We start from the raw sequence: 27,149 nt of genomic DNA, 5'->3' as shown, positions 1-27,149 counted from the left end.
GCTTGTTCTTGTCTTCCACATTCAGGACAGATGTCACCTCTTAAGAGACCATCCCTGACCACCCCATCAAAGCAGTCACCCTCCCGCCACTCAGGGGGCTCCAACATATCCCAGAGCTGGGACAATCGAAGTGCAGTAAGACTGGAAAATCTGCCCCATAGACACAGGCAAATAGAATCACGTGTCCCTGTGATGACCCCTCTGCTCTGAGAGGCAGCAAAGGCTTTCTCCAAAGGTCCAGATAATAAATACTTTCCACCTTTCAGTCTGGACAGTCTGTTGCAATGACTCAACCCTCATTGTCTTGGGAAAATAGCCATCTGCAAAATGTCAAGGAGTGGGTGTGTTTCGATAAAACTTTATTTACAAAAGCAGGCGTTGGGTGGATCGCAGGACGTCGTTGCCAGCTCCTGCTTCGTTTAAGGAAAGAGTTGTCATATAAATAAAAGAACCAGCAGACGGCTAGCACGGTGTTTAAACATCGTCCTGAAATATAGGGCAGAGGCATATTACGCAGAGGATTTGTTCACGAAGATCTTGCCTTTTGTAAATCTGCTGCATAATTCAAGGCTAATTTTTGCAAAGAAGTACGTCTCAGGAAGGACCTTGTCAGTATTTCTAGCTCAAAGGGGACAGAGCTGCAGCCATAAATGCAGTACTATTGACTTAGTCTGCCGGGTTTCACATGATTTGATTTTTTCAATTGAATTTTATAATTGGGGTGTAGGTGCTGCTATGTATAAAATAGATAACCAACAGGGACCTACTGTATAGCACAGGGAACTCTACTCAATATTTTATAATAACCTATAAGGGGAAAGAATCTGAAAAAGAATAGTTATATATGTACGTATAACTGAATCACTTTGCTGTACACCTGAAACTAACACAACATTGTAAATCAACTATACTTCAATAAAATAATAAAATAAAATAAAACTGGGGTGTAGGTGACATTTTTTCCAATTTTGTTTTAGTGAAACTCTATTAATATTTGTTGTACCAACCTAGTTGACATTCACATAATGTGAATTTACACAAAAGGCAGCCACCTTTTGGTGGCATCTGCCTCCCCCACTGGCCGTAATCTCCCCGAGAGCAAAACATCATCTTCCCACCCACCCCTTTCCTCCAAGTGGGGGTCCCGTGCTTGCTGCGTGGCAGACACTCAACACACACGCATGCACACACGCACACACACGCACACACGCACACACCCATGATCTGAACGGAGGATCTGTTTTACCTCTAAGAGCAAATCAGGAAGGAATAAGCTTCAACTACAGCTGTGGCGATTTCAGGGAGATACCAGCGCTTCCTGATTACAAAGAATGTTAAACGCTGCAGCTTCCGGTGGTTCTGCAGTCTTTTTCTCTGGAAACTCTTTGTGTGTTTGTTTGTTTTGTAACAGCCATTCATGTTGGATGGCATAGAGACCCGACCAGGCAGGAAGCAGAAGGAGGGAGCGGGAAATATTCCCGATATCCTTCCAAACTTAGCATCTAGGATCTGAACGTTCCTTCTCTACAAAGTATGGCCTGTGCCTTTTTTTCCGTACCCTACACCAAGCACTTAAAATTCACATGTCACCGTGGCCTCCTAGCTTTAATAAACCACATCAAAAGCATTTTGCAGTGATGCTTCTTCCTCTATGAAACCTGAAGCCGTAAGTGGACCTGCTATTAGGCTGGTAATTAAGCCGCTCCCTGGGCCCAGTGGATATGCATTCAACCTGCCAGAAGATGATGCAACGCATGCCTTCCTCAGTGGGATCCTCAGGGCCTGACTCCCGTGTTCCCCCAGATACCTCGCTCCAACTCTGTGTGCAGCCGGGGAGGTACCAGCGTGTGAAACTCGGTTTCAACCACAAAACCCAACTGACCGCAGCAAACAGCTCTCACCAAAGAGCCACGGGGTGACCAAAAAGACGGCTTTTCCCACTGTTCTCCCTGAGGAAAATGCAGTCACTGCAGTCAAAATGCCGTCTCCCTCAGCTCACTGCCTTGGCTGTCCTCTGAGACACCAAAACAGACCTTACAGATGCCTGTCCAACCCCTGTTATTTTCTCCCCTGCCGATGAGGCCTGGCCCTGCTTGGGTACCTGCCCTCCTCCCCAGGGCTCCAGGGCTGCATCCCATTTGGTCCACGCCAATCACAGGGCTCTTATTGCCCCAGCCTCTGTCAAAGCATCGCCCTTTAAAATCCCAGATAGAGGGAACTTCTCTGGTTTAAGCCAGCTCCAGTTGAGTTTTGTCACTTGCTAATGAGACTCCTAACTAATGCAATGAAAAACAAATGCTCTAATACTAACAGATACCAACGTTGATGGGTGCCCCGTGCTCGATACCATGATAAGCTGTTTGCATAAATTCTTTCATGTAACCCTCCCCATAACCTGTTGAGGACATAGCTCCCATATCACAGGTAAGGAGCAGACGTTCAGAAAGACTTAGTAAGCTATCTAAGGCTGTCTACAAGGTAGGCACCAGCCCTTGTGTGAAGTAGGAAAGGATGGCCCCTCTCAGCAGAGGGCACACACCTCAGTGGAATGAGATTTCAGGATGCTTCTGCAAATTGGAAGAAGGGGCAGACACAGGCCCAGGCCAGGGAGCATGGTTTAGGAGTGAGGTAGCGGGGGCTGGATTGCAGCTCCCTTACCCCTGTAGCTAAGTGCCTTTGTGTGGGTCACGTCTGCACACCTGAACAGAGTACAGCGGATGACCCCACTCCGATGTCGCGCAACCAAGCCTGGAATCTCCATCCATCGGACCCCAAAGCTTCTTGACCAGTGTATTAGTTAGGGGCCAACCAGAGAAACAGAACCTACAGTAGGAGGTAGAGAGAGAGATTTATTGCAAGGTATCAGCCTACGTGATTTTGAGGGCTGCTGGCTGGGCGAACTTGAAATCCACAGAGCAGGCTGGAAACCTTAGTTCTCTTATGATCTTTCACCTCTTGGTACGAGGCCCACTCACGTTATTGAGGATAATCTCCTTTACTTAAACTCAACTGATGTGGATGACAATCACCTCTACTAAACACCTTTCCAGTAATACCTGGATGCAGGTTTCATTGAAAAACCTAAGTGTCCATCATCGGATGAATGGATAAAGAAGATGTGGCACATATATACAATGGAATACTACTCAGCCATAAAAAGAAACGAAATTGAGCTATTTGTAATGAGGTGGATAGACCTAGAGTCTGTCATACAGAGTGAGGTAAGTCAGAAAGAGAAAGACAAATACCACATGCTAACACATATATATGGAATCTAAGGGGAAAAAAATGTCATGAAGAACCTAGGGGTAAGACAGGAATAAAGACACAGACCTACTAGAGAACGGACTTGAGGGTACGGGGAGGGGGAAGGGTAAGCTGTGACAGAGAGAGCGTGGCATGGACATATATACACTACCAAACGTAAAATAGATAGCTAGTGGGAAGCAGCCGCATAGCACAGGGAGATCAGCCTGGTGCTTTGTGACCACCTAGAGGGGTGGGATAAGGAGGGTGGGAGGGAGAGAGACGCAAGAGGGAAGAGATATGGGAACATATGTATATGTATAACTGATTCACTTTGTTATGAAGCAGAAACTAACACACCATTGTAAAGCAATTATACTCCAATAAAGATGTTAAAAAAAAAAGCAAAAAAAAAAAGCTGGTGACAATGGCCTGGCCGAGTGGACACATCATGCTGACCGTCACAACCACCTGCGATCGCTGCTCTTCTCACCGTGTCACAGGTGTTAGGCTGGAAGGGTCTCTGGTCATCTCTCTCCATCTGCAGGGGTGGCCCAGACTTGCCTGGTTCCCCCTTCGTGTCCCAGCGTGATTAGTTATATGGTACGTTAATCACATATAAATCGAACCCTGCGAGCTTTTTGACCCTCCTGCAGGATCTGTAAAGCTGCCCTTTCCTTTCTATCCCACCTCCTAAGCTCTGGCATCTCTGCTTCTACCGTCAGAGGCTGAAGGGCAGCGGAAGGGAGTGATGCGGAGCCTGGCTTCAGGGTCTGCCTAAGGTCTTCAGGCTGCATGAGTGACTTAACCTCTTTGAACTTTAGTTTCCTTCTCCATAGCACGGAGATAACGATAGTCCCAACTAGGTGGGGCTCTAGCAAGGATGAAAAAAATGACAAAATTCCTAAAGGGCTGAGGACAGTGCCTGGCCGGTGGCAAGTGTTCAATAAACGAGATCACCATGGTGATCAGGACGCTGAGGATGCCCCTCTGGTTCCCTCACTTCCTCCTGGTCCAGGCAGCATCTCTCCAGCCATAGTCCTTGTGATGTAGCTGCCCAGAGTCTTCCATCACACAGGGGCATCCTAGGACGGACCCGTGCACCTCGCTGCCTGTATACACGGGACGGAACAGGAGGAGGTTCCTCAACGTCTTGAAATTATTTTCGATTTGTAATTATTACGCAGACTTTCAGGAATGAAGGGAAATAAATATTTTCTAATATTCAAGGAACAAAAAAAGGTTGAGTCTCCTCTTTCAGCTGCAACCTCGGGGATTTTGAGAGGGCACGATCTTTTGTGTAGGATGTCAGTGTGGAAAAAAGTCACCCACAGAATCATTGAAAAGACATGCATTGGGCATAGTTCTTGGTCCTGGGAATGCAGAGAGGATCGAGTTTGGAAGTTCAGCTTGAAAATTAGACTTTGAATACACATATAGATTTATATATCTGTATTTAGATTATATAATTAGATTATGCATTTAATACATGTATATTAGACAGAAAGAGAGAGAGAAGGGGAAAGACGTTGTCAGAAAAGAGAATCTTTATTCTTCAAGTTACCATTCTTAACTACAAGAACAGTCACAAAGACCTTCCCAAGTGTTATATTATGAAAAAAAAGGGTGAAATGCATGCAGGGACAGCAAAACTATCTTCCCTACCCTATTCTGGGCCTTAAAGAAAAATGGGATTTTGCATTTGAATTGTCATTTACAAGGAGGAGAGCGGAGCAGGTGATCTGAAGGAGTTTCTTTTCTGGAAGTGAAATTCACAAGAGAAACGAACTGTTTCTGAAAGCAGCAGAAATTCATCACCGCGTTTCAGATCTAGGCTGGAGGTAAAGGGGAAGCAGACGTCCTGGAAAGGGATCTGCAGCCGCTGAGAGTGGTTCCAGCAGGAGGATAGGGACTCCGCAGCTGTGCTGCGAGGCCCACCCCCATCTTTGCTTCCAACTTGTCAGCTGCTTATTCCTGGTTAAATTCAAGGAAGAAGAGGGAAGCTATAAGTGTAGCAGTTGGACTGGAAAGAAAAAGACTCGTAAATGATGCTATCGGCAGACTGTCTTGCCTTCTAACCAATGACGATAAATGAAGAAATTAACAAAGAGAAGTCAAAAGGCGACTGACCAGAGTTTATACACTGGTTAATCCCAGTGCCAGACACAGTTCGAAGCACTTTGAGCTGTCTCACTTAATCCTACCCCAGACCTTATAAAGGAGGTGTTGGTATTATCCTCATTTTGTAACAAAGTTCAGAGAGGTTAAGTAACTTGCCTGAGATCACACAGCTGAGGCCAGGGGTAAACCAACACAGGAAACTCACACGTGGTGTTTCCTCTACCTTTTCCTCACCATTTGTGACCCTAAAGAATCCCTTCAAACACAAGAAAGCAGAACATCAAAATGATCAGAGAGTGGCAGATGCCTCCCAGTCCAGGAGGAAAGGAAAAAAAAGCCATAAACCAGGGCTTTGTCCTTCTACGGGCTGCTGACATGATACCAAAACAGGGGCCCTTTCTGAGAGTCGGCACTGAGTTCCTGCACACCTCCTACCCAGGGGCAGGCAGGGCAGTGGAGGGAGCTCGGAGCCCACTGCCCGGTTTTGAATCCTGACTCTGCCCCACCAGCCGTGTGGTCTTGGCAAGTTACTCAGACTCCCGAACTTCAGTTCCTCACTGGGAAGTGGGAATCTCCCCTGGACCTGCTTCATGGGGTCACGTGAAAGGCTTAGAACAGTGCCTGGCATGGGTCAAATGCTCAATCAACGTTTACTCTGGTTAGCACTTTAATTATTGACGTACATGATTATTGGCTTATATTATTTCAGGCCTAACATTGTCATTGCCCAAACCCCCTGCTCACTAATGTCACGCCCTGTTGCATCCTTGATGGTGCTCTCAGCTTCCACGGACACTGCATTGCAACCATCATGACAGCTGCGGTGAACCCTGCACTTGTTAGCATTGCTCTAAGTGCTCCGCGTGTATCACAGCACAATCCTCCCCATGCCCTGTGAGGTTGGAACCCCACTGCTGCCCATTTTTCAGATGAGAAAACTGAGGCATGGAGACAGGAAGGAACTCTCCCTAGGTCATGAGGCTAGAACATGGGGCAGGGGATTAAGACCCAGATCCTACATAGTCACCACCACGGGTTAGAGCTGCCCCTGGTTTTGGCAAAGTGGTTTCAGACTCATCAGGGCAAAACTGGGAGGTTGGTTCTTTTCCCTTTCTTCTTAAGGCAGGACCAGGCTTGTGGGTGTATCCGCTCTGTCCCTGAAGGGAAGGTCTCCCCATCTAATCCGCCCCCCTCACCTGTGCAGGGGCAGCGGCCTCTGGAGAGGGTGGTACTGGCCTCTTTCTTAGCATCCCATCTCAGGACAGGCAATGAAAAAGGGTCCCAGGGTGGAGGCGCAAAGCAGAAAGGAAACAGATGGGAAGGTGAGTAATTAAATCAATATACACCCAACAGCCAAGGGGGGGAGGAGGGGGCGGGGCAGAAGCAAAGCAATCCCATCCGAAACTGAAGTCTGAGCTCCTACCATGTGTGTTCATTTCCAAAAGGCCGTTTCTTAAAGCTGTTTGGAATATAAATGCAAAACAAAACAAAACACACACACCCCATCCCTGCAACACACACACGTACGCGTACACACAAGGATGCCCTTTTGTTTCATTTTTCTGGAATTCTGATTTTTCTTCCCATAGAATTCTCCTCCCACCCCCCGGAGCAGCTCCGTACAGAATTACAGGTTTAAGTACTTTGATGGGGCCGGTTCTGTCAGAGGTGAAGGGTCAATTTGTTTGTATTTTAGAGCAGACGTGTGCTAAGCCTTCCTATATTTTAAACAGATAATGTCCTTGTAATCTGGAAGCACTTACATCGAAGGCCGGCTTTGTCCCCTTTTTCAGCGTGTGTGTCGCTCTCGCCCGTCTCTGTTGAGATGAAAAAGAAATACTGTATCTTTAAATTAGGAGGCGCCGGATAATGAATCTTGGGCAGTGAAAAGGCTAATGCCATGTGGAGGAGAAGGAGTTTAATCTAATTTAGTTGGAGGGTGTCTGTCTGCGGTGTTGTTTTTGGAGTGTGGGAATAGAGGGGAAAGCTGTCCCCTTGAATGGTCGCTCCAGCGCCAGAAGCAGTGGGGAGCCGCGTAGACGCCAGTGATCCAAAGCCGGGCCTTGAAAGGGGGATTAGAGACATGCTCTGATTTGCAATTCACACTAATGCACCCCGTGGAACCTTTGGTAATATTTCAAACCACGTTTCAAGGGAAGTGGCCTTAAAATCGCTGTCTAAATTGTGCTGGGGAGACAGAGTGCCCTCCAGTCATCCGTTTTATGATGTGGACGCTTTGCTGTTTGTTTCTCATCGCCCCACCCCCATCTCAACCTCTTCCGACGAGTGTTTTTAGGTGGAATTGAAACTTCTGTGCCCGCTGAATCTGCGGCAGCTCGCCTGGCTTCTCGGGTGGCGCACGCTGTGTGTTTAGTAAAGCATCCCTTCAGATGACCAAAGGTATTTTCCTTGGAGAAAAATGTGGGGCGGTAGGGGTGGGGGGAAAGGGCACGCTTGCTTGGTTAGAAAGCAGAATTCTCCATGCCTTTTTTTTTTTTTTTTTTTTAAATCTGATAATAAGTGTCTGCAGAAACGTAACCCAAGAGGAGGTCAGGGAAAATGGCGCCTTTTGGTATCAGAGATCGCTCTGCATGTCGGGCAATTATGAGCATCTCGTTCTTACTTGAAAGGAGAATCGGAACCGCGCTGATGAAATACAAATATTGATGATAGTAGGAGATAAAAGAAGTAACACCGCGCTCACTTCATGGGATCATCAAACATCAGTGTGCCAAGAGAGATGCTCCCAGCAACTGTTCCTGGAAAACACAGATAACCTGAACCACTTTCTACCTTCAACTTTATTAACACCCTTTTCCTTTCCTAAACTCTGCTGATATGCTACAAGTTCACTCTCGCAATTAGCTTGTAACGTGCTAAGTCTATGGTTCAATTTCTTTCTATTGCTGAAAGAGCTAGTACTTTTTATCTGAAAGAGATTACTGTGAGTTTTCTCAAATCTCATTTCAGAAAGATCTCACACAGTGCTTAAAATTTCCACTGACCATAACACCGTAAGAGGCGATACAACTTTGATTTTTAGCAATATCTGTGTCAAAGTGTTTTCTACTTCGGACCTCGCTAGAACGAGATGAAACTCTGCCTCTCTCTCAATTCCCTTCCATCCCAAAATATTTAGTTTTCCATCAAAATATTGCCTGACTCCTGAAATCATATTCCCATTCAAAAACCTTATACTTTTCTGGGCAAACATTTGCAAGAACTTGAAGGTAGTTAATGTTTAAGAGTGTCTCTCCCATATATATATTTTTAGGCAGTTGGGGTGAAACATATATATATATACAAATATATATATATATATATATTCCTTGTCCCTGCATGTTATTTGAAATCATGTTTAATTATAAAGTTTCATTAAAAACCTTTGCTCAAAATTTTAGAGGCCTAATAAGATTTCCATTAATTTAAACATATCGCTATTCCCACGACAGCCCCAAATGCTTTCTTTTCCCTCTTTCATCCGTGGTTAAATATGTAAATAAAATGTCTAAAGTCATTCTTCAAAGAAGACAAAAGAAAAAAGAGCTGAGGGGAGAGACAGCCATAAAATTCCTCCCAATTCTCCATAACATTTGCCAGAGGGGGGCCGGTTGCCAGCCCGGGCTAAGCAGCAGGGAACCCGCTGCTTCTTAGAATCACACATCTCAAATCCCACACACAGGAAAATAAAATAAAATAAAATATCTTTTCAGCCGGAGCCATCAAAAGACCCTTTTCATTTATTAGTTACAGAGTTATCTTGCAGTTGGTGATTTCTCAGAGCCTCATTTTTCTATCATAATGTCTATTTGTTGGTTTCCATCTCAGCTGGGCAGAGCGAAGCACTTCTGCAGACATTTTTTCTAAAAAAAAACGAGAGAAGAAAGCAATCTGAAGCGGTTGTAGTGAAAATAACGGGTCTGAACGTGGCCGACGTAAAACAGCACAGAAAAGATCCATTAGGAGGCACCTTCTCAAATAGCTAACACCCCACTCCCGGTGTTTGGCACTGCCCCTGACTCTCTCACATTTATATTTTCAGAGCTTCTGAGGGAAGGAAAGGAAAAGGAAAAGAAGGAAAATGATGTCCAAGGAAGGATCTTGGCAAGGAAAATTCTAGAAAAGCCAAGGGATGTCCACTGAATCTTTTTTAATGGAAAGGTTTGGAAAACAGCTCACTAGACTCAAAAAATATATACACACGCACAAAAAAACGCCCATCCCCAAACAAACAAACTATCATAAGAAAACTGGCAGCCTTGGAAAAAGCATCTCGGCAAACAATCCAGTTGAAGGCGGTTGTTCTGACTGCCTTAGCGTTCACCTCGACCACCTTTTTCTCCACTCTCTTCCTCACCCGAACCTCTTCCAACACCTCACACTGAGATCCAGGGACACTGATTCAGTGCCCGGTGCAACTCCCAGCCTCATTCGTCTCAGTGTTTGCTGGCTGGCTGGATGGATGGAAAGAAGGAAGGAGGGAAGGAAGGAAGGAAGGAAGGAAGGTGGATATGTGAGTTCTCCCAAGTTTACTAGATGTAAAATCCTGAGACTTGTTTCAAATAAAAGCCAATACTCTAAAAAGCCTTCTCAGAGGAAGTGCCCCACTTCTGCCCCCGCCGACAAGAAGCTTCCTAGCAGTAGTGTTTCCTTCTTCGGCGCTTCCTAGAAATAGCCAGGGACCCGCAGCGCCCGCCGCTCCTGCAGAGCCCCGGGGGTGGGGGGGAGGCGGGGGGGCGGCAAGACCGGGGGCCCCCCGCACCGACTCTCAGGGATGTCTGGACACACGGTACACCCCTGCAGAGGGCTAACCCCAGAAAGGCAGGAGGACAAAGGAGGCCCCGGTCCGCAGGGCCCGCTCCTCTGACCTCTCCTCCCGCCCGGGAAAGTCCTCCAACTGCCCCCGCTATGCGTGATCCTGGGAGTTTCCGGAAAACTTTAAGAGATCTTGATCTCGAGAGCGGCTAAGAGGAGAGAGGCCCGGCCACCCCCTAGGGGTCCTGTTTACTGAAGGGTTAATACGGGCAGCCAGGTGACGCGACGGGCAAGTTCTCTGGAGGTGGGGCGTGGGCGTGCGTGGCCGAAGTGACTTCGTCCCCAATTGGCGCCCCCCATCCGAGGGGGGTGATCTAAGGGCACTGGGCCAGGGCGCTCCCTCCGCACCTTTTAAGAGAACTGAGAGGCACGGGCGCCTCCCCTTGCCCGGGGAGTTGGGGACCCTCGGAGCGAGCTGACTCAGCGCCCGCCCACCTCCCACCCTCAACGCCGCAGCATCCCGCGGGTCTGCAGCCCAGGAGGGAGCAGTCGGGCAAATCACTGGCCAAATAATATAAATACCCGACGAGCGAATGACTTCCTATAATAAATAAACCCAGCCGCCTAGAAGAAATCAGCAGCCCTGCCTGGCGCGAGGCCCCTCAACTCCGCGGCGCTGTCGGGGGCGCGGGTCCCTCTGCTACACGCCAAGCCCCCCGCGGCCCGAGGCGGGGGGGGGGGTGGGACCTAAAGAGCCCCAGGAAGCTGCCCGCCCCTCCCCCTCCTCCTCCCCCTCCCCGCCTTCTCCGCGGAAACCGCGGAGGAGCGGTCCTAAAATCTGGATTCCCAGAGCCCTTCCCCCCCGGCCCTTAGCTCTACTCTTTGAAATTTCAAAGAGACCCCTCCCCGGAGCCGGAGACCCGACGCAGGCCTGGTAACTCCGCAGCCTCGGGAAGATGCGAGCAGGTTTACAAGCTAAGGGGCCACTTTATGGCCGAGGCCATAAAACGCAAATCCCACCTCGCTTTGAAAGCGCCCTCCGCCCGGGACCCACCATAAAAACCAGGGGCGACGCGCCCCCAGCCTCGGCCGCGGACCAGCCCGCCCCTCCTCCGGCCAGGCCCCGAACTCCCAGTCACCCCGGCGTCCTTGGGCTGCGGGGGACGAGGCCGGGGGCTCCTCGGGAAAGGGGGCGCAGGCGGGGAGGCGGCGCGAGGCCAAGTTGGAGGCCGGCGCAGAGGGCGAAGGAGCGGCAGGAGGGACGCACGGGAGGGCGGCGGCGCGGGGCCGGGGGCCGGGGGGCGGCGGCGGGAGCGGGCGGCCCGGAGCTGCGCTTTCTCATGCAAAGCAGCGGCGGGGCGGGGCGGGGCGCGCGGCCCGGGGGCGGGGCCTGTCACCGCTCGGCTGTTTCCCCCTTTGCCTTTTCGCTCGGCGGCTCCGGCCGGGACCAGATCTCCGAAAGGCTGCGGGCCGGGCCGGGCAGAGGCCGGCGCGGGGAGGGCGGAGCCGCCGCCAGCCGCCGGCCCCCGTGCGCCCGCGCCGCCCGCCCTCTCCGCGCGCTCCCACGAGAGGCCAAAGTTGGCGGCGGCGGCGGCGGCGGCCCGCGCGCCGAGAGCTCCGGGGGTCCTGTCGCTTCCCGGTATTGTTCGCAAACTTTGCTCGTCTCCTCCGCGGCCTCACCTCGGCGGAGGCGGCGCGCGGAGAGCGGGGCCGGGGGCGCTCCGTGCGCATCGCTCGGGCTGAGCTGGGCGGGCATGGGCGGGGGCCCGAGCGGGGACGAGGAGCCGGAGCCGGCAGCCCAAGCCCCGGAGCGGCGGCTCTGAGGGCGGCCGACCTCCCCGCGGGGACACCTCCGACGCCACCATGCAGCGCCCGGGCCCCCGCCTGTGGCTGGTCCTTCAGGTGATGGGCTCGTGCGCCGCCATCAGCTCCATGGACATGGAGCGTCCGGGCGACGGCAGGTGCCAGCCCATCGAGATCCCGATGTGCAAGGACATTGGCTACAACATGACCCGCATGCCCAACCTGATGGGCCACGAGAACCAGCGCGAGGCCGCCATCCAGCTGCACGAGTTCGCGCCGCTGGTGGAGTACGGCTGCCACGGCCACCTCCGCTTCTTCCTGTGCTCCCTGTACGCGCCCATGTGCACCGAGCAAGTCTCCACCCCCATCCCCGCCTGCCGGGTCATGTGCGAGCAGGCCCGGCTCAAGTGCTCCCCGATCATGGAGCAGTTCAACTTCAAGTGGCCCGACTCGCTGGACTGCAGCAAACTCCCCAACAAGAACGACCCCAATTACCTGTGCATGGAGGCGCCCAACAACGGCTCGGACGAGCCCGCGCGGGGCTCGGGCATGTTCCCGCCGCTCTTCCGGCCGCAGCGGCCGCACAGCGCGCAGGAGAACCAGCTGAAGGACGGGGGACCCGGGCGCGCCGGCTGCGACAACCCGGGCAAGTTCCGCCACGTGGAGAAGAGCGCGTCGTGCGCGCCGCTCTGCACGCCGGGCGTGGACGTCTACTGGAGCCGCGACGACAAGCACTTCGCCGTGGTCTGGCTGGCCGTCTGGTCCGTGCTCTGCTTCTTCTCCAGCGCCTTCACCGTGCTCACCTTCCTCATCGACCCGGCGCGCTTCAGGTACCCCGAGCGCCCCATCATCTTCCTCTCCATGTGCTACTGCGTCTACTCGGTGGGCTACATCATCCGCCTCTTCGCGGGCGCCGAGAGCGTCGCCTGCGACCGGGACAGCGGGCAGCTGTACGTCATCCAGGAGGGGCTTGAGAGCACGGGCTGCACCCTGGTCTTCCTGGTCCTCTACTACTTCGGCATGGCCAGTTCCCTGTGGTGGGTGATTCTCACGCTCACCTGGTTTCTGGCTGCGGGCAAGAAGTGGGGCCACGAGGCCATCGAGGCCAACAGCAGCTACTTCCACCTGGCCGCCTGGGCCATCCCGGCCGTGAAGACCATCCTAATCCTGGTCATGCGCAGGGTCGCGGGGGACGAGCTGACCGGCGTCTGCTACGTGGGGAGCATGGACGTCAACGCCCTCACCGGCTTCGTCCTCATCCCGCTGGCCTGTTACCTCATCATCGGCACTTCCTTTATCCTCTCGGGCTTCGTGGCCCTTTTCCACATCCGGAGGGTGATGAAAACGGGTGGGGAGAACACGGACAAACTGGAAAAGCTCATGGTGAGGATAGGGGTCTTCTCCGTGCTCTACACGGTGCCGGCCACCTGTGTGATTGCCTGTTACTTTTACGAACGCCTCAACGTGGAGTATTGGAAAATCCTGGCCACGCAGCACAAGTGCAAAATGAACAACCAGACTAAAAACCTGGACTGTCTGATGGCCGCCTCCATCCCCGCGGTGGAGATCTTCATGGTGAAGATTTTCATGCTGTTGGTGGTGGGCATCACCAGTGGCATGTGGGTCTGGACATCCAAGACTCTGCAGTCCTGGCAGAACGTTTGCAGCCGCAGGTTCAAGAAAAAGAGCCGAAGAAAACCGGCCAGCGTGATCACCAGCAGTGGAATTTACAAAAAAGCCCAGCATCCCCCAAAAACCCATCTCGGGAAATATGAAATCCCTGCCCAGCCTCCCACCTGCGTGTGAATGGAGGGAAGGCCGGCGCGGAAAACTTTCCCAGGGAGGATGCAGTGGCAGAGTCAGAGCCAAACATGGTGCTTTTCTCCGTCGGTTGGTTGCTTGCTTGTTTTGTTCTGTTTTTTCTTTTTAAATAAAAGTAAAAGGAAAAAAATAAAAAGCTTTTACCCTGAAATTCAGGATGCTGTGATAACACTGAAAGTCAAAATGTACTTAAAGGGGTTTGTTTTGTTTTTGTTTTCAGTGAAGGAGAACCCTCCCAGTTAAGTAGCCTCTTGTGTAACTAATTTGTGGTAACATAGTTGATTCAGGCCCCCAGAAGAAAACTTTTGTTTAGAACCTTCCATAAATATACATCTGTGTGTTTGAGTTGGCTTTGCTATCCATTTACAAATCAGAGAAGAGATAACTTCTTTGCAAATTAAAGAGCCTCTGCTGAGTTTCAAAAAGGGAGAAAGAGAGAGAGTCACTGTCCGGCAGGGGAGCCCAGGGCCACCCTCAGGAAGGCTGCGTGTAGACAGCAACTTCTGTGCCAACAGGAAGAAAGAGAAAGCCTGACAACTCAGTACCCTCCAGTGGATTTGGAGTCACTTAAAAGAGACTCCAGCCTCCACAAATGGTCTTTCTCCGACATAGAAACTTCCACCAAACCTCATATTGGTCAATGCCAACGATGTGCAATACATTTTTTTTTCTCTTTACGTGAAAATCAAAAGAGAAACAAGTATTTTGCTGTACATAAAGACAACAAAAGAAATCTCCTAACAAAAGAACTAAGAGGCCCAGCCCTCAGAACCCCTTTAGTTTTACAGTTCGTGGCTTTTTAATGGAAACCAAGCCAATGTGACACACGTTTGGACTGATTCGCGGAAGGGTGGGTGGAGAGGGGGGAAGGATCCTTCAAAAGTGCCCAAAGGGCTCATTGACTCTTTCTATTGTTAAACAAATGGTCTCCATGAATAGACGCGGGAAGCCATCTACCAACCTTGGAGTTTATTCTCCTCACCAGGAAACGCCAGGAAAGAGTGGTCCTGCTGGTGTCTATCTGTAATATATGATATTTTTCATGCTTCACTATTTTATTAAAAATAAAAGATGTTCTTTAGTTTGGCGCTGCTCCCTTGTGCGTTGTTAGGTGACCCTTCTCAGTGCGTGGAGAGAACAGAGAAGACTTTCTCCTTCTGTTTGCTTTTCAAGCAAATCCTGCGTGTGCATCTCTCTCTAGAGGTCATTGGTTATCTATGTGAAATGGCAAATGGACGGATTCCAAAGTGGGCACAGGATGATTTAATTTCAGGCTTCCTCCATGCAGGAAGCGGCTGTGGTTGGAAGTTGTCTCTTGAGTGGCAGGATGCAAGGGTCCGGTTTTAGCACAGTTCATTAAGGAGCAGCTTGGGTGCCAAGCGTGGATACACTCGTGCCCCTGCACTAGGGTCCGGAGAATGGATCCAGCCAATTAGGAGAATTAAATCAGAGTAGGGCTCAGTTGACCTGCTGGGGTCAAATTGTACTGAGATAGAATGGTATACAGCCGTCCAAAGGATGCTGGCTTTACAGCAACTCCTGGACGCGTTTACAAAACAGACTGTAGATCTGGACAGGATAAACTATCTGCTAAGAGTGCTGAGTCATCAAGGAGAAGTTCGTCTGCTTTGCACACCCTCGTACTCGCTTCTCCTCCCGTGTTTGCTGTCTGAGTTGTGTAGCTGTAGACCTGAAGTGGGCCTGGGTTACTCTTGTCAGAGGCACCGCTGAACTCAAGTTCTAACCCAAGGGCACCGTTCAGACCAACTGCCCTGGGGATCTGCTAGCACAAGCCCAGCCATCTGTGGGTCATCCTGATGCCAAGGTCCAGGTTGAACAAAGAGCTCTTAAGCATTTTGAGCATTGATTAAACACTTATTAAGGTTGGACAGAAGCCTGAAGGACAGGGCAGCCTGTTTCCTGCAGATGGTGTTTAGGAATTAAGCCTGAGGACCCAGGCCACCCTTGCATCAATGACACTAGAATTGAACAATGGTATCAATCTTCTTTTTTTTTAGGGGGGCTCGGAGGGGGGTTTGCTGTAGCATATACAGGAGCAGGGACCTTGGATGATTTGAGAAACAGCAACTAGGTAGGTCAGGTAATTTAAGGTTAAATCCAGAATAGCCTTCAGTGCATTAAAAAAGAAAAAACGTTTAAAACAAAAATGCCCACAAATAGAAACCTATTTGTCGATTGTTCCCATCTAGCTCCCGAAAAGACTAAAGATATTTACGTACGTGTGTATGTATGTCACGTACCCTTTCTGTGACTCCTAGGAAAAATAAAAAGGACATTTGGGGAGCTTGGAGAAGTCGAGGAAGGTAACTGTCAGAGCACTGCGGTGAGAGTCCAAGCTGGGAATGAGCTTAAAATACTCAGTTCTGAAATCATTAGACTAATTGGCGGTTTCGGGTCTGCACGTGTTCAGGTACGTAGGCTTTTGACGGTGGTTCCAAGGGAAATCAGGGCATCCATGAGAGCCTTTGCTGTTGTTTGGAACAGCGGTCCCCAACCTTATCGGCACCAGGGACCGGTTTTGTGGAAGACAATTTTCCACGCACGGGGTAAGGGGCGGGGGCACGCTTCAGGCGGTCATGCGTGTGAGTGACGGGGAGCCGCTCACCTCCTGCTGTGTGGCCCGGTTCCTCACAGGCCACGGAGCCCTGGTTTAGAATGTGCAGGATTTCCAAAAGGACTGTTGACTTCCTTCGTTTGGAGACCTCCCCGCACCAAAGGCTGCGTGCGGCCTTTAGCTCCAGGAAAATGGAAACCTGCCTTGGGTGACAGATCGGAGGGGTGAGGTCCTGCTAAGAGGAAGCTCAAAGAAGGTGATGGGCCAAGGTCACGCTGCTGGCCACAGCTGTCCGTTCATTCTTTGATTCATTCCGTTATCCACACACAGGTATCCACCACCCAGTATATATGCCAGGGCCCGGGAAACAGAGAAGCAGGCTTTGGCTTCAAGAAGGTCACAGCCTGGTAGAGGAAACCTGCGTAGCTATAACGGGCGCTTGGGCGCGACGCATCTTATATGTACTGATATTCTGAGTCAGGGACGCATCCCAGGGGTGGCTCGAAATTCACAGAAGGCAAAAGACTCCACGCGTATAATTTCACTGCAGGGTGAAATTGAAGCTACGTGTTGATGGTTGAGTTATACACAGGGAATAGAAAACTGCATGAGGACCTAGACTATGCCCGGCACCTCAGAGTCGTAATAATAACTACAACAGTAGCAATGATAGTCATAGTGTAGCAGACCTTTCAGAACACTTCCTGTGTGCTGAGTGCTTGACAGTGTTGTGTCATTTAATTGTCAGGACAATCCTTTCAGGTAGGTACTCTTATCAGCCCCACTTTATCTATGAAGACCCTGAGGCACAGAGAGGTTACGTAAACTCCCAGCGTCATACAGCAAGTAATCAGAGCCGAAACAGGAACCTGGTATTATGATAATAGATCGCAGTTCCAGTTCTGTACGTAATTGTTCAATGAATGAATGATAGCTTAGCCCTTTTTTTTTTTAGCTTAGCACTTTGTACCAGCTACTACGCGAAGCACTTTACGTGCATTCATTCAATTCTCTAGCAAATTTTGGTAGAGCTGTTCTTATCCCCGTATTATAGATGAGGAAATTAGAGCACAGAGAAGTCAAGTCACTTGCCCAAGGCCACAGGGTAGCAGGCAGGGAGCCCAGAATGGGAACCCTGGCTTTGTGCCTCCAAACCTGCCCCTCTGACCACTAGGCCCTCCTGCCTCTCTCGGTGGTTCTGAGGACTTGACGTGGATCAAATCATTTCGTCTTCACAGCAGCCCTCCGTGCCTTTGCTGCAGGCAAAAGAGGCCCAGGATCACGTTGGCAAAGTACAAAGCTCCCTTCGCCAGCATGGGAGGATGGAAAAGCAGGGGGTGTGACAAGCCGCCTCTCTGCACTAGTCCTGAAAGTGAGCTGAGGACATAGCAGTGCGGATGAGGAGAGGGTAGATCGAGAGGCACTTAGAAGGGAGAAGCAGCAGGGCTTCGCTTTACGCAGAGAAGGAGCAAGAGGAAGTGGATGGTCAGGGAGGACCGTGTTTCTGACATGGGTGGTCAGGGGACCAGCGTGAATGTCCCCGGGACAGGAGGAGATAAACAGAAGAGAATGGAGCGAGGCGTGTGATGAAGGAGGAAAGATGAATGCGGTGTAGACACTTGGAGCGTATCTGATACCTCCATGTGGACAAGGCTGTGATGGGGGCGTCACACAGGTGGGTGTCCAGAGATGGTCAGGGCTGCAGGGGAGAATAGTCAGGGGGGTGGGGGTCTCTCCAGGGACAGAGGAGGGAGGAGGACAGAGTGCAGTCAAGCCTTGACTGAACCCCTCAGGCTCCAATTCATTTTTATAGTAAAAGGATCGTAGGAGATGATGGAAATGGTCTCATCCAGAGTCAGCATATGTGATCCAGATAGAGATAAGGGGGAGTTAGGGGGCTGAAGGCCTGAGACCCCTCCTCTCTTACCCACCCCTGCCTGGGGCACTGCCTCTTTCTCTTTAACCCTTGGGCCACCCGAGCAAAATGAACGTGAGCCCCACAGGCTGGCATTCTTTAATCCTCGCACCTACTGAGCTGCTCCAAGACCGAAAACCAGAAAACAAAAATCAAGAAGTATTATCGAGACAATAGATATGATGCTATTGACCATATGATTTTTTAGAAGAGAGAGAGAAACGCAGAAAGGAATAACAGATCGGAGTGCAAACTGGCATCTTACACTTAAAGGACGTGGCGCTATAACACAGTTTAGGATTGAACAGTATCTGGCTCCAGCTATGCCCTGGTGTCCAGTCTGACGCAGCCCCTTGGGAAGTTGCTTTACCCAAATGGAGGTGATAGTGGACCCCCTCCCTGGGCTGTCACTCCCTAGGTGCCCAGTGGTTTCAATAGCTCTCTATGCATTAATCTGTCCATTCCTCACCACAGTCCAGGAGATATGAGATTCAATAAAATCATATGTGTAAAGTGCTTCGAAGATTGTCGGCATTGAGTTCATCTCAATAAACACTATTATTGTTTATTTCCCCTCCCCCAGAAAGTTCAACCCGGCGCGCTAATAAGTAATGATCTTTAAAGAGAATGAGTTTTTCTTTTGTTTTTCTTAGAGAAACACTTTTTCCAATGCCCGTGTTCAGGTTCCACAGAATACCCGCTGATCTTTCAAGTTTAAAAGGCAGGCACAGTGCCTCTGCAGCGGTGGAAAATATTCTCTGTCTTTCTCTTTGAACACATTCACATCATAGCCGACTTCCCAGGAAATCAGACCTCACGCGCGGACGACGCCTCTGTACGCAAATGGATAAGATGGCTGTAATGTGGAGATGGAGAAAAACGGCCAGACTTCAGGGAAACTCGCTGAACACACTCTGGCAACATAGTGTGGAGTCTTTTTTAATGTTTTATTAAGAGTGTGAAGGCCAAGCTGGAGGGAGGAGGGAAGGAGATGCGTTTGAAATCTGCAAAGAATAAGTTTCAGTTGCCGAGGTTGTAATTGGGGACTTAAACAGTCCCACCCCTACGAAGATGATGCTGTTAGATCCTGCACAATGGCCACAGCCCAGTCGGACTTTTCCAAAGTCACTGAGTTTCACTTTGTTATTTTAAGACATTTTTTGGGGGGGGGGCAGGGTACTAGGCTGGCATTCAGGGGGCTTTGGTTTATAGGAAGGGATTCATTAAAATCCATGCTTGGAACACACCCACCTCCATCCCACCCAAAGGAAGTTTTGCAGTCGGTGGCTTCAGGGGTTCTGTAATGGTGGGAGAGGATGTTCTCAGGGGGTCTCTGACGACAGGTGGTGTCTCAAAACAGATGTCCCCAAAGGGAGCAATTTGTGGCATTTTAGGGACTATTTGCACTAAAAAAACAAAAACAAAAACAAAAACCCTTAAAAACCTATTCTAACAAAGTTTTCAATAGTTTAGGCAGAACTACAAAGTCATCAACCTGACAGATGATAAATCAGTGTCTGCTTTAAAAGGTGGGAGCCGGTGATTATGAGGTGCAGGTGCCGACTTTGATCAGAAGTGACAAGCCCTGGGGTTGGGGCCACTCTTCTCCCCTTCTCACCCCAGGGCAGAACAGCCCCTGTGTACCTTCCAGGGCCACCCCTCTCATAAAACAGTTGGATTTTGTTGGCTTTGAGTAAGATACTTAATTTGCAAGGTGATTTTCTTCCTGCAGCTCATCTGAAGCCATATTCCTGAAGCTGTGTCAATATCATGTAGGTTTCATTGGCTTCCAGGCTCATAGCAGATGGCTTCAATTTGAACTAAATTCAGAAATAGTTTTGGCCAACTGAAATATTGTTGTTGTTGTTGTTGTTTCTGAAAGGGACTTTCTTTAAAAATTGAGAAAATAAAATCCACACACGGCGTAAAGAGAACATGAGAGATTTGTGAGGAGTTTGTACTTCTGATTTTGCTATAATGGTGACACAGGTCGATGCGGACCAAACAAAAACAATATGGAGGATAGAAAAAACCAATTATAAAGTTTGCCATTCTTTTATGGGTGTCATGATTGCAACCCTTTTTTCAGTCAGCAAAACCCAATATGCAGCAATGCTCAGAGTATTGGGTCACATCTCTTGGGTAAACAGAGGATATTAGAAAAAACAGGAGAACATCAAACAAAGTTAGATGTATCATTTTTACTTTCAACCCACCTCTCCCTTCTAAAGGTTTTATTCTTACCAAGGCAAAATTTTCCCACGTGTCCCAGGGGATGAACCAAAATTATCATACTAAATCAGGTAAAATAATCCCACTGGATTAGGGGTGTGCATGTCACTCAGACCAGTAAGTGAGATGTAAGATAAGTTCTCCTGGTGGGATAGAAGAATGGGAATGTGCAGGTGGAAGTCAGGGAAGATTCAAGGAAAGATTTTCCTAGATGGTAAAAAGACAGATGTTGAGGAAGCCTGTCGTTTTCCTCACAGAATGTGGAGTGTGAAAGCCGTATGTGGAGCTACTGCAATCATTTTGTGACCATGAGGCAATAAACTCAATATTCAAGCCCACACTCCGAGGACGGTAGGTGCAAAACAAGAGCCAACTTTGTGATGACTCATTGAGCTACTGCACTTCCAGGCTTCTTGTTATTCAAGGTAATTAACTGCCTATATTCTCTGAATGTCAGCAAGTTTGGTGTTCTGTGACTTGCAGGAAAATATATCTGTTAGAACCAAATAGTCCAGTGCTTCCCAAACCTTAATGTGCATACAAATCACCTGGAGCTTTCACTAAAATGCAGATCCTGATTCCATAGGTCTGGGTGGGACCCAAGATTCTGCACGTGTAATAAGCTCCCAGGTGAGGCTGACGTTGCTGACTTTCCTGACCCTACTATGATCTACTAATAACCACCACTTGGGTGTCCTATCTTGGACTAGCTCTCAGTTTTGTTTTGTTTTTTAAATGGCAGTGCCACACTTTTTTTAAAAAAAATTAATTTATTTTTGCCTGCGTTGGGTCTTTGTTGCTGCACGCGGGCTCTCTCTAGTTGCAGCCAGCGGGGGCTACTCTTCGTTGAGGTGCGCAGGCTTCTCACTGCGGTGGCTTCTCATGTTGCAGAGCATGGGCTCCAGGTGTGCGGGCTTCAGTAGTTGTGGCTCGCGGGCTCTAGAGCTCAGGCTCAGTACTTGTGGCGCACGGGCTTAGTTGCTCCGCGGCATGTGGGAACTTCCCGGACCAGGGCTCGAACCCGTGTCCCCTGCATTGGCAGGCGGATTCTTAACCACTGCACCACGAGGGAAGCCCTAGCTCTCAGTTTTAAGGCATGTCTTATATTGAGTCAAAATCTGCTTCCTTATGACTATTTCCTACTAGTTCTACTTTTATGACAGTGGTCCTCCTATAACACATCTGATGCATTTTCCATATGAAAGCACCTTATGTCTTTGAAGTTCGGTGTTATGTGCTCTCTGCATCTATTTTGATTCTTAAAACTGCTGCCAAATAACTTGGTTCTCCCTTTGCTGACTGTCCTCGGAGTGTGCTTACCTTGGTCTGAGCCCTTGCTAAGGAAGATGCCCACAAGTGGATGCAATTCTCCAGGAATTGTTTGACAAGGATATGATAGAGTGGGATCATTGGACACCCACAGCAAATATTATACATAATAATGGGGCACTAGATGCATTTTCATCAAAGCTGGAACCGAACAGGGCTGTCAGCTATGATTCGATGTTACCCTGGCTGTGTTAGACCATGCAGTAAGGCAAGAAGTGGTGAGACAAGGTAAAATCATTGGAAAGTGATTGAAAGGAGAATTAGCCAAAAGTGGAATTGATGAGAATTGATAAGGAGACTTAGACAAAACAGATCTACAAAAATCAGTAGCTTCCTTATATACCATCATAGCCAGTTGAAAATAGAAACAAAATAAAAGACCACCTTTACAATAGCTACAAAAACCATAGGTACTATATATAAAATAGGTAACCAGCAAAGACCTATTGTATAGCACAGGGAACTATACTCAATATTCTGTAAGAACCTATAAGGGAAAAGAATCTGAAAAAAATATATATATATTTCACTTTGCTGTACACCTGAAACTAACACAAAATTGTAAATCAACACTTAAATTTTTGAAAAAAGTGTAGGCAGACTACCTAGAAATAAACTTAACAACATGCAAACGTTTTGAAAAAAATGTTGCTATCTTACTAAAAAGCATAATTGGAAAAATTATGCCATGTACCTGGTAATATGTCAATTATCTGCCAAATTAATTCCTAAATATAATGCAATTCCAATTTTAAAAGCTGTAATTTTTGGAACTCTACAAAATGGTAGGAAATCCATCGTATTTGAACAAATACCCAAGGGGGGGAAAAACTGTAAAAGTGATGAGCAAGGGCAAAATCTATTAGATAGTGAAATGCACTGTAAACCTACAGTAACTAAAACAGCATGGGACAGGCATTAAAACAGACAAATTAATGGGACAAAATATGGTGACCAGAAAGAATTGCAACTGAATCTGGAACTTTATTTCAAATAAGAAAGAATGGATTATTCAATCACTAGTGTTGAGGCTTGTTTTAGATTTGGGGATATTTTTATATTAAACCTTTACCTCATGCCTTTTATCAAAATACATTTTGGATTGTTAAAACATTTACATTTATAAGATTTAAATGTAAAAATAAGACTACCAGTAGGGGGAAAAAAAGTTCTCTAAAATCTTCATTCAGTAGAAAGGAAAGGCAGGTGAATACTTTTATAAACTTATCAAGAAGCAGTTTTCTGGGCTTCCCTCGTGGCGCAGTGGTTGAGAGTCGATGCGGGTTCGTGCCCCGGTCCGCGAGGATCCCGCATGCCGCGGAGCGGCTCAGCCCGTGAGCCATGGCCGCTGAGCCTGCGCGTCCAGAGCCTGTGCTCTGCAACGGGAGAGGCCACAACAGTGAGAAGCCCGCGTACCGAAAAAAAAAAAAAAAAAAGAAGCAGTTTTCCTAGCATGACATCATAGCCAAAACTATTTTTAAAAGTCATGATTTGGCTACATAAAAATATTAAAATTCTGTATGGCAAAAAGTTAATAAATAAAAAATTTAAAGATGCAAAACCTCCATTACAAAAAAAGCAAAAACTGTAGTTTCCTGTCTGGGTCTGTGCATCACCAATTCAAATTACAAGAAATACTACTCACCCATAAATCTGCGGAAAGATATTTAACCTCACTCACGATAATCACAGGATACATGTGTAAAAACAAGATTTTTGCCTAACAGATTGGTACTTTTTTTAAAGGCTGTTAATACGTAGATTTGGCTTGGGTGTGGAGAAACGGGCTCCTCATACCATGCTAGTGGGAATATAAAATGGATCATCCTTTCTAGAGAGCAAATGCAACATGTAGCCAACATTTAAAAAATATATATATATCTTCCGACCCAGCAATTCTACTTCTATGAAATGTGTTGAAAATCAGGAACAGCCTAAATGTACACCAGCAGGCTGACTGTTCAATTACACTAAATTCTTAGAAAATTGTGTAGTCATTGAAGTAATTATGTAGAACCATGTTATTAACATGGGAAAACGGCGACCACGTTTTACTAAGGCTGCTAACGTCAGCCAGGATGGACCAGCACAGCCCGCTGGCTGTTTACGTTTGGCATGTTTTCGGATTTGTTCATATCTCTGCCATATCAGTGGTTAAACATTTTGAATATTATCCCTGTTATAAATTGACAAAGCAGGTTATATAATGCATTCTGTGTAGCAGCATTTCAGTTTTTGGAAAATGTGTGTATGTACCTGGAAAGGCATAAAACGTTTACAAAGGATGTTTGGTGCAATTCATGGATAATCTTTACCTTCTTCTTTATACTTTCTCAATTTCAGTTTTTGTCAATAAACATGTATTAGATAGATAGGTAGATAGGTGATAGACAGATAGATAGATAGATATAGTAGATAGATTAGATAGCTAGATAGATAGAATGTTAGATGAGAGATGGATGGATGGAGAGAAAGATGAGAGAGAGATTGCAGAGCAATAAAAAATAGTGGAATAGGGCTTCCCTGGTGGCGCAGTGGTTGAGAGTCCGCCTGCCGATGCAGGGGACCCGGGTTCGTGCCCGGGTCCAGGAAGATCCCACGTGCCGCGGAGCGGCTGCGCCCGTGAGCCATGGCCGCTGGGCCTGCGCGTCCGGAGCCTGTGCTCCGCAACGGGAGAGGCCACGGCAGTGAGAGGCCCGCATACCGCAAAAAAAAAAAAAAAAAAAAAAAGTGGAATAACAAGGTACGACTGTATAGCACAGGGAACTATATTCAATATCCTGTGATAAACAATAATGGAAAAGAATATTTGAAAAAAGAATGTATATAAATATATATATATCTGAATCGCCGTGCTGTACACCAGCAATTAACACAACATTGTAAATCAGATATACTTCAATAAAATAAAGTTTAAAAAATAAATAATATTTTTGATGCAAAAAAGTGGGATAATCACCTACTTTCTTCTAGATCAGGGGATGCAAATTAAAATATCTATAGGGGCTATAGGAAGACAGTGCGTGAAACAGTATCAGACAATAGACAAGGAGTGTTATAGGGACTATGGGATCTATGTCTAAAAGGGAACCTACAGCTAAGTTCCAGACCATTGTTGCCATTGAAGATTTGAGAGCTTGGTGTTAATAGAAATTCCGATTTTTCTTTTTTTTTTTTTTTTCTTTTTTTTTATTTACGGTACGCGGGCTTCTCACTGTCGTGGCCTCTCCCGTTGCGGAGCACAGGCTCCGGACGCGCAGGCTCAGCGGCCATGGCTCATGGGCCCAGCCGCTCCGCGGCACGTGGGACTTTCGCGGACCGGGCCACGAACCCGTGTCTCCTGCATCGGCAGGCGGACTCTCAACCATTGCGCCACCAGGGAAACCCTAGCATGCTAATTTTTAACTCAAGGTTTTATCCTTGAAAGAGGCAGCTTAGGAGCGATTTTGTCAACCGTGCTGACAGGTTTGGACTCCGGGTCTGTTCACCAGGCCGGTGAGGGACATTTTTTGTGGGCTGAGTTTGTTTACTTCTGGAAAAACTTGGCTTCCTGTTTCTAAGGGGGAACAGGTTTAAAAGGCCTCATAAAGAAGGGCTCTGAGCCTCTAACCATCCAATGGCTCTTAGAGAGCAACACTTGATGAGTTAAGTGTAAAGGAATCAGCAACATAAGGGTTGAATTTCCTCGCAGATACACAAAGGTTATAAATTAAGGGGGGAAGAGTCATGTCAAAACATGTTGCAGCTCGGAGCCAGAACTGAAAACATTTGGAAATTGATTTGGAGATGGTGGAGGGACCCGTGTCCTATCTCAGGACATCCTTCCTGGTTTGTAAGATTTATTTATTTTTTACAGAAACGGCACAGGAGTTTCAGACACAGGGGTGGTTCTCGTGTAAATCACCAAGGTTTTTTGTTTTGTTTTGTTTTTTCTTCCTGAAAGATAGTCCTGCATGGGGACGCTAAGCATTCTTGATTTGTGTTGGCTTTCATTGAGGTTTCAAAGAAAGGACTGTAGCTTTTATAGCTTTCAGTGTGTTTCTTATTTAGATGAAGACCTCAGGAAGCATAAGGCTCATTAAATTCAGGGCTCTATCAGAGTGACCACGTGGCCTTTCTTTCACCTGTTGTCAGATTTATTCATTGACAAGCTTTACATTTGATTGTGGGTAGAGGAGATTCTCTCACTTGGCACGTGAACGAAGAAGAAGTAGAAACCCCAAGACTGAGGGGGCAGATGCCCATGAAAAGAGAGATGTGGGAACTTCTGCTTGAGACAATATTCCTGGGAAGTGTTTAATGATCTAGGACTGCAAAGACATGAACACATTATTTTTTTCTTTTAAGATTTTTATTTAAAAAAAAAACTTTGAAAATCTCACTGTTATGAAACATGGATATGCTACTGCTGTCCAAAGTGGACTTTTTAAGCACATACATGTCTAGCGTGCTTACATAATTTCTTGAATTCATTTACAAAGGGTGGTGTGAGCTCTGAGCAGATTGAAAACAAAGCCAGGATACCAAGGGGTCCACACCAGAGACATTTGTTTCCCTCCCATCTTTAAAAAATAAAATTGGCAAGAAGAATGTTTTCCTAAGCCACTCCACCTACTAATTATGTCGCACCACCAGCTCCGCTCAGCAGAGACCAGAAAGACTGGTCACCAGGACCTGAAAAACAGCATAGACTTGTCCTCCTAAACCACCTTCGGCCAAGGTGCCGGCCGGTAAGATGCTCGCGATTCCTAGAACTGCCTGTTAGTTCCTGTTCACAGGGATGCCTAGCAGGGATGACACAGGGCACAGACGTCGTCACGAGTGCAGCTGAGTTCCTTAAAGTGGCAGGTAATTATTTGTCACCGGCTGGATACCTTTGTCCATGCTTGGTGCTGTAAATACAAGAAGACTAGGGACTTCCCTGCCAGTCCAGTGGTTAAGGCAGTGCACTTGCACTGCAGGGGCATAGGTTCAATCCCTGGTCGGGGAAATAAGATCCTGCATGCCTCGTAGCACAGCCAAAAAAACACACACAAAAACACAAAAACCAAGAAGAATGGAAGGAACCACAGATGATGTATGCGTCCATCACTAACTCTATCTGGGTTATTTGGGAAGGTCCAAGTCCCTCTAAGGACCCCCCCCCACACACACACACACATTCTCTGCTGCTTCTCCATTTGTTCCTTCAGATTCACTCTCCTCCCTCTCTGTTCCCTGGGAGGCTGACCCCTGCTCTCTGTGTCTCCCAAGGCTCCTTGACCTCTGGGTTGGGTCACTTTTGGCCAATGGGAGAGCAGAGGATGGGAGAAGGGTGTGCCCAGGTCCGGGGTATTTCCTCTTGATCCTGGC

The 27,149-nt window shown here is 48.0% G+C and overlaps 1 protein-coding gene across 1 annotated transcript; it reads left to right on the top strand.

Annotated features, from left to right (window-relative positions):
* Window positions 1-11,985: 11,985 nt before the first annotated feature.
* Window positions 11,986-13,731, top strand: FZD10 (frizzled class receptor 10; the record flags this gene model as incomplete). Its single annotated transcript, XM_082667951.1, has 1 exon — window positions 11,986-13,731. One exon carries the CDS (start codon window positions 11,986-11,988, stop codon window positions 13,729-13,731), a length of 1,746 nt encoding a protein of 581 aa, XP_082524077.1.
* Between the last annotated feature and the right edge of the window lie 13,418 nt (window positions 13,732-27,149).

The sequence above is a fragment of the Grampus griseus genome (assembly GCF_964374135.1).
Source record: "Grampus griseus genome assembly, chromosome: 12".
Classification (NCBI taxonomy): Eukaryota; Metazoa; Chordata; class Mammalia; order Artiodactyla; family Delphinidae; genus Grampus; species Grampus griseus.
The sequence above is the reverse complement of the archived record's forward strand: the minus strand, read 5'-3'. Positions and strand labels throughout refer to the sequence as shown.